The sequence below is a fragment of the Curcuma longa genome, chromosome 10 (genome assembly GCF_044706935.1).
Source record: "Curcuma longa cultivar G26 ecotype Majalengka, Jawa Barat chromosome 10, ITB_CL_G26_1.1, whole genome shotgun sequence".
Taxonomy (NCBI): domain Eukaryota; kingdom Viridiplantae; phylum Streptophyta; class Magnoliopsida; order Zingiberales; family Zingiberaceae; genus Curcuma; species Curcuma longa.
In genome coordinates this window covers 2549542-2557096 of record NC_133870.1, presented here as the reverse complement: position 1 = coordinate 2557096, position 7555 = coordinate 2549542, and the positions used below count along the sequence as shown (strand labels likewise).

General features: G+C 35.0%; 1 protein-coding gene across 1 annotated transcript in view; it reads right to left on the bottom strand.

Annotated features, from left to right (window-relative positions):
- Positions 1-434: 434 nt before the first annotated feature.
- The window catches only part of LOC141836710 (putative cadmium/zinc-transporting ATPase HMA1, chloroplastic), a gene marked incomplete in the record, with an annotated part of 58264 nt that continues 51143 nt past the window's right edge, over positions 435-7555 (bottom strand). Inside the window, 3 exon segments of the mRNA XM_074724225.1 lie at positions 435-845; positions 3208-3294; positions 3377-3564. Coding sequence (XP_074580326.1) covers positions 663-845; positions 3208-3294; positions 3377-3564 — 458 coding nt within the window.

The following is a 7555-nucleotide window of genomic DNA, read 5'->3' as shown; positions in this document are numbered from 1 at the left end:
TTAAAATAAATGAGAGGAATTAAAAATTTAGAGTTCATTCTGTAGCCAAATTTGCATACAATGTGACCAATGCTATCATTTTTCAATAAAAAATAAAATTCACTATCCCAACAGTTCCAGGTTGAAATCAAAAAGTAAAACCACCATAGGGAAGACATTACCTCGACTTCGTCGAAATAGACCTTTGTCCACTTCTGTAGCCAAGAGCTTTGCAATGCTATCATTTTTCAAAAAAGGTGGAATCTACAGGCCTCACATGTTACGATCATCTATGTGTGATAAATGAAAAACAATGCTATCATGCAATCATTCTTGATGTCATCAAGGATTCGAAGGGGAAATTAGATGGGTTTCAATAAGCCATTCAAATTCTACTGTAGAGAAAAATTCGCCAAAATGTTTATCATCGAACAATAAAAATTCTCTGGAAGCTGTTAAAAGTTAATCCCAACTTGATTCTCGTGCCTTATTTCATTATAGACATGCATGCTTCAGAGGCAACGAGGCACATGTTTCAAGCAGTTTGAAGAATAGTTTATACAACATGAACAACGATGACAGTCAATTTATTTAACTAATAAATAACTAATTGCTATAACACAAACCTTGATCTCCCATTCAATTGGCTACCATTCAAGCAACATCTGTCGTGGTACATAAATTTAGAGTGCCGAAGGTGACATAGTATTGTTCCAGGAAGGCCTCCACCTGAGATGATTAAACAAAGCCTTTTGTAACCCATGAAATACCTGCAGAAGATCATGTTTCCAGGACCATGATGGGTCGTTAAGAGCGCGGATTGAGTTTAGACAAACGAGAAGTGTCCCTCCTTCATGAAGAAGTACCTGCACATAGGTTTGATCAACTATCAACATCAACTATCCAACCTCACAGTCGAAGTACTAATCCACACACAGACTATCATATCTGTTTTTCTACTCAATACTTTACTGTTGGTTCGAACTAGCTTGAATTATTTAAGAAAAGGGAATGGACTACTCTGCAGTTTGCAATATCACTGGCAATCTATATACACAGCTATTTCTCTTCTGCCATCATGATCAAGTGAATGATAATAACAAAAATTATTATATATCATTGTTGATTGAGGTTTGTTATTGGCTAACGAGCTGATGTTGCCAATACTGGCATGTATACAAAAAATCATGAACTTCACAAGAAACTTAGTCTGGATATATATATTACACAATAAAGTTCAAAGTAGGAAGTATGAGATGTTCTCATGTACTAATTGTATGAGAGTTTTGACAAAATTTTGGTCTAATGTAACCTCAATGTTTTCATCTAGGCTCAAGAAATGTTAATCAAATAATATACTTCCACAAAAAATAAATAAACTTTCATGAGCAAATTGATAACCCCATGAACAAGCATAATTATAGTTGAATTCCGCACAATAATTACTCGCTCAACTTTATGGAAAAACAAATGGTAGGATAAATTAAAAGTAATTCAGTGGGATAGAATTAAAAAGCTGCAACTTGGATTAGATTTTTCATAGAAGGGCCTCAGGGTTGTCGTAGAAGTGAAAGCTGAGTATTAATTCTTCCATATTGTTTCATTGGTATCCAACATAGAATTAAATTTTGAGATGATGTGCTATATGCTTCCTGTATATCAACCCTCAATAAAAACAGAAGCCCAAGACGAATAAGGTTTTCCATATAAAGTTTCCTTAATGATCAATGTATTCCTTATGTTACAGCAACATGTTGTCCAATCTAATTGAGCCAAGGAACATGCCATTGTGTGCTTGACTATTTCAGTACTGCAATCAATACTAAATCATAATAGTTGTGAAAAACTCATCACTAATAGTGAGCTTGAGCAACAATCATTAGAGATGTATGGCATCCACAAACAATCAGTTGAAGATAACAAGCATCATTGATCAGCATACAGGTGATTAAAGAAGACATCACCATAGGATGGATCTTTAAATAGTTGGTTGATGAATCACTAAATGGTTGGGAGATGGAAGTGGCATCAATGGTTGATAGATGGACTAAGTCAGCCAAGGAACATGCTATTGTGAGCTTGACTAATTTAGTACTGCAATCAAGATTAGAATTAATCATACTAGTTGTGGGAAACTCATTACTAATAGTGAGCTTGAGCAGCAATCATTAGAGATGTATGACATCTGTAACCAATAAGTGGAAGATAATAAACATCACTGATCAGCATGCTGGTGATTATAGAAGACATTGTCATAGGATGTATCTTCAACTTGACAGTTGGAAGGGATAGAATGAACATGATGAGTCACTAAATGGTTGGGAGATGGAAGTGGCATCACTGGTTAATATATGGACTAGCCAAAAAGTACATGTATTTGAGAGATGATTGATGAAGATGATATTGCCGAAGGGCATCCTCAGTGTAAAGACAAAATGAGGTTTTCTCAGTGTTGCAATATGTGGAATCTTGCATGACTGCTTTTTAAAGTTGAATGACACCATAATTCCAGGCAAGATTGATAACATACAAGCAAGTATTCAGTTTTTCTTTTTAATTTTTAGGTCACACCAGCACGTACATGTATCTTAAGTTACTAGTTTGACCACATGCCAAGTAAATTCACCCTTGTTGGAAGACAAAGATGGCTTTATTAAATTGTCACAGTTCTTATATGTGGAGTATGTACATGCAATATTCATCTAATTAAGACAAGATTACAAGAGAAGCAACTGACTACATCAAAAGAATAAAAAATTATAGTTCTATTGCAATTACAAGAACAGTAATGTAGAGGTCTTAGGGAGAGATGTATAAACACATAAAATATTTAATTTTGGACCAAAAATCATGTATAGTTTGACATGTGCTTAAAATTACTATGAAAAACCTAGAGATTCAAAGAAATAACCTATGAATGCTAACATTGGCGATCATGTTAAGGAATAAAAAAAGTGCAGTCCGGTGCATGAAGCTTTCGCTAATGCGGAGTCCCAATGAAGGATCTATTGTATGCAACCTTATCCTGCTTTGCAAGAGGTTGTTTTCGAGACTCGAACTTGTGACCTTTAGGTCATACGGCAGCAACTTTACCGTTGTGCCAAGGTTCCCCTTCTTGAAACCATAATGAATAAGGGACAGAAAAAATTTGAAACCATGAACAATCTTGATGATAAGCATCCATAATGAATATGCAAATTATATATAACAGTTGTATAGAGAACCAACCGTCAACCATAGAGGAAGATAACCAAGTACTGAAGGAAGAGAAGCAAAAATAATGCAAGATAAAGCAAGTGCAACGCTTTGCTTCACCTGCAAATATCCAGAAATTGATTTAGTTTATTGAACATTTAACCCCATTTTTTTTAACAATGCTGAAGTTGGTGAGACATACCAAACTAGTTGTTTGACGAGCTTTAGCAATACAAAATGGAACATTAGAAATGTTGTCATGCAGCAATAGCACATCTGCGACGGCTACTGCTGTTGCACTTGCACGTTGAGCTAGCACAATACCCACAGTTGCAGCAGCAAGGGCAGGTGCATCATTAATACCATCTCCTACCATTATCAAACCTCCATCTGCACAAAAGTCATAGAAATGATTTTTAATTCCTTGCTAACAATATACAAGCATAAAAATTTCCTACTTGTAAATATGGAAACCTTGAAAAGAGATACAAAGTGAAAGTATCTACTAAATCATGAACACAACAATTAACAAGACCTTTTCATTTCAAAAGACACAGTGATCCTCCATTAGGTGCAGATCTTATTGGTTATCAGTGCACTTACATGAACAAGATTGATAACATCTCTTTTGCCAAAAAACACTTAGTTTGTGTATGTTTCTTCATGATACAGTAGTTCCATCACCAAGATAGATACAGAGGTAGCCTTTTAGCAGCCATTGAAGCTTGCAAGAGAATCCCAACTAAGGGGAGCACACAACTCTGACTTCGTAGATGTTAAATTTGAGGATCATTAGTTAGGGCTTTCTCCCAAGAAAATCCCCTCTACCTACATATCTTAGCTCATCACCATTTACATTTGCAACTCCTAAGTTTTGTATATTTATAACCAGGTCTCTCACGCTGTCCTTAAGTTGGTTCAAAAATATTACAAAGGCCCAATTTGTTATAAACTTATTCAATGCTAATTGATCATTGAAGCTAACACATAAAATGATGATCTCCTTGAATCTAAATTTTTATACAAAGCAAGAATCAATTCAAAAATAGATTTAAACTATGTCTCTCATACTCCCATTAAGTTGGCCCAAAAAATATTATAAAGGCCCAATTTGTTATAAATGCATTCAATTCTAAGACCTTTAAGACATAGTTAACGAATTTGCTAATTGATCATTGGAACTAACAAAGAAAGTTTCCATACTACAAAGAGACAATCAATTTGCTTATGTTGTTTTTTTGTGAAATATTGGGTCAAAAGTGATGTTTATGTCAATTTCTTTTTCCCAATGTGCTTTAATTGGTTCATTTGGAGCATTCACCAACTCATTCATCAACTGCTTAAGCACAATAAACTCACACGTGGCAAAGTGTAGTCTATCTCTGCACTAGACCTCACCACTACAATTTGTATCTTCCTGTTCTAAGGTATCAAATCACTTTCAGGAGAATCTATAATTCTATATACAAAAGTGGAACAATCAATTATAGGAGAACCATACTTGTGTGCACCAAAACGTATATAGTCACAGTCACCATACTGTAGAATTCATATAACCACGATTATTTACAGGTGGAGCATTCTTAAAATATTGCAGAATTCATAGAACTACTTCCCAATAATCACTAACATGGGGCCTCAAAAGAATTGACTGATCAAATTCCAAGCGAATGAGACACCTAGTGTAACAATTGTAGGGTAGTTCAGTTTTCAAACTAATCTCCAATACCTTCCTAGATCAAATAATAGATCCCCTGACAAGATTTGTTTGGGAATAAACTACCTTACAATCATCAAACTTAACATCCATGTATTGAGGTTCCCTCTAAAGGTGCTTAAAGGATTTGGCGGTACATTAAGAATGCTATAGGAAAATGTATCTTATATGTAATTGCTGTCATGTTTAGGTTATATGATATATAAATTTAAAATAGGTATCTTCTCCCATGATGTGATAAACTACATCAAATAATTGTGTAATTTTAGGAAGCAATATGATATCTTAGAAGAGTAAGAAGCAAATGATCAAGTGGAGCCAACAGAGATCAAGCTGCTATGCACATTACTTCAGATCCATTATTTCACAAGAGGATGACTCACTTTGTCATGATAATGTGCAATCCAAGTAGATCATCAATTTATTTGTTAATTTTAATGTATATTTAGTAGACTTGTCGTTCAAGCTTTTGAGAGGCCCTAAAATTAAATATATTAATAACAAGTAGCAATTGTGTAGTATTTTGGAACCAACTTGAGAAAGAGCTTTGAGAACCTAATTGCAACTAGATAAGGAGTTACTTGAAAGTACACCAATCATAGGGGAATAAATAGGTTTATAGGGCTATCTAAGGAGAAACATCCCTAATAATTTTCCCAAATTTGTCCACTCAAAGATATCATGAGACACACAAAATAAGTAAATGGACAAATTATACAACCTAAGAGTGATATTAGTGCAAAGTAGATGACAAATAAACTTTTATTTATTAACAAAAAAATTAGTTTAGATCAAAACCCTTTGACAAACACTCAGAAATAACAAATGTAACCATGTAACTCAAAGTTAATGGAAGTAATGACAATGAAAACTTAATCCGATAACAATTGAAATAGGCCCTCGAATATCTAAACTAACTCGCTCAAAATGAAAATCCATCAATAAACAAGGTGGAAACCAAGCTTACACCACATGTGAGGCTTCTTCACCTCATATCATTTTACTAGCCAATTGACACAAAAGACATGGTCAAGACAGGCACACACACGTGATCCTTCCTCCCGCTAATATACACCTATGATTTTGTTGATTTAGAACAACTTCTTCTACTTTTGACGAGGCATCAAGGTACCAAGGAGAGGCAATGGCACGAGGCTTCTTCTTGTTATTCTTGCTAAGGAAAAGAGAGGGAGTGAGGCTTCTTCTAGGCAAATCAGCTAGTGCATGATGCTTCTTGCTAGGAAAGATAATGATCGTGAGTTTTTTTTTCAAAGCAAACCGACTAGGGTTTCCAACTACTCTAAGCAAGTTTCCTTCTTGATTCCTCAGTCCCAATCGATGATTCCTCTTCTACTTCCTGATTCCTCCCACCTTTTAACCTGTGCCCACAGCACCATGTGCCAACATGTTGACACAACACCAACACAAATCATTTCAGTAGGAGACTGATATAACCTTGACCTAGACAATAGTGCCATTGATCAAAGTGATAAAGAAGATTCTTAGAGAAACATAAGTGACTTGCAATCTGTAATATCCAGATGCAGCAATCTGTTAGATGCAGCTGCTTGATGCTAGGATAGAGACAATTACAATATTGATTCTCTAAACCATGCAAGAAACATACAATGAAATAGAAGCAAAGGTTAAGCATTCTATAAAAATTTAGAATACCCATTCTTCTACTAAGGATAATTATCACTAGTATGTTGATGCAACTTAATTATGGTTAGAGAGGAAGGTTCACCATAACTAAACTATCAAGTCCTAAATTATGAATTAAATGATTACATGTCAATGAGGCACGGCCAACCTATGGCCTTTTGACATGAGTTGCCATCCAGACAAAAATATTGCTAAAATACAATGCTATAAACAAGGTTTAAAATATCGAGTTGTGTCAAGATTTTGGTCTCGAACCGGAACGATACAGTTTCAATATCGTATCATGTCATATCGGTATAGTTTCAGTATTTTAAAATATAAAATATATTAACTAAAAATAAAAAATTTAATCTAAATATTTAAAAATAAAAAATAAAATATTTTTTTTAAAAAAATAATAGGATAATTTTATAAGGTTTTGATTAAGTCTATTTAAATTATCTCAACTATAGCTAAAAATTAATTAAAATTATTAACCTAAGTTATTATTAAAACTTAAGTTTAAAAACCTGATCTTCATTGTTCCGCATGACCGAGGCACGCGCAACCCGCACGATGTCTCCAAAGGTGTCGTCGGACTCGGGCGACGCCTCTGGTGGTGTGGTTGGGCTCATGTGATGCCTCTGGAGGCATCGCCGGACCCGAGTGACGCCTCCAGAGGCGGCGCCAAACCCGCGCGATGCCTCCGAACAACATCCCAGTTGGAATTGGACGTGTCGGTGCCGATCCGCTGGTGGAACGAGAAATTTCATTGGTATCGAGTGAAACGACTTGATATTTCAATCCTTAGCTATAAGTATAACTATGAAGTCCATATGCTCCTTGATGATTCATTAAACAAAGTTGTGGAAGTAACATAAGGATTAAGGCCAATTAGAAGATAAGAAGCACAAAGTCTTAATCTTGTTAATCAAGCATTTGATTCTGTCTTCATCAAGCCACAACTTTCAATGAGAACACACTAGGAAGAAAAATGAGAATAAATAAGATGATTAATGT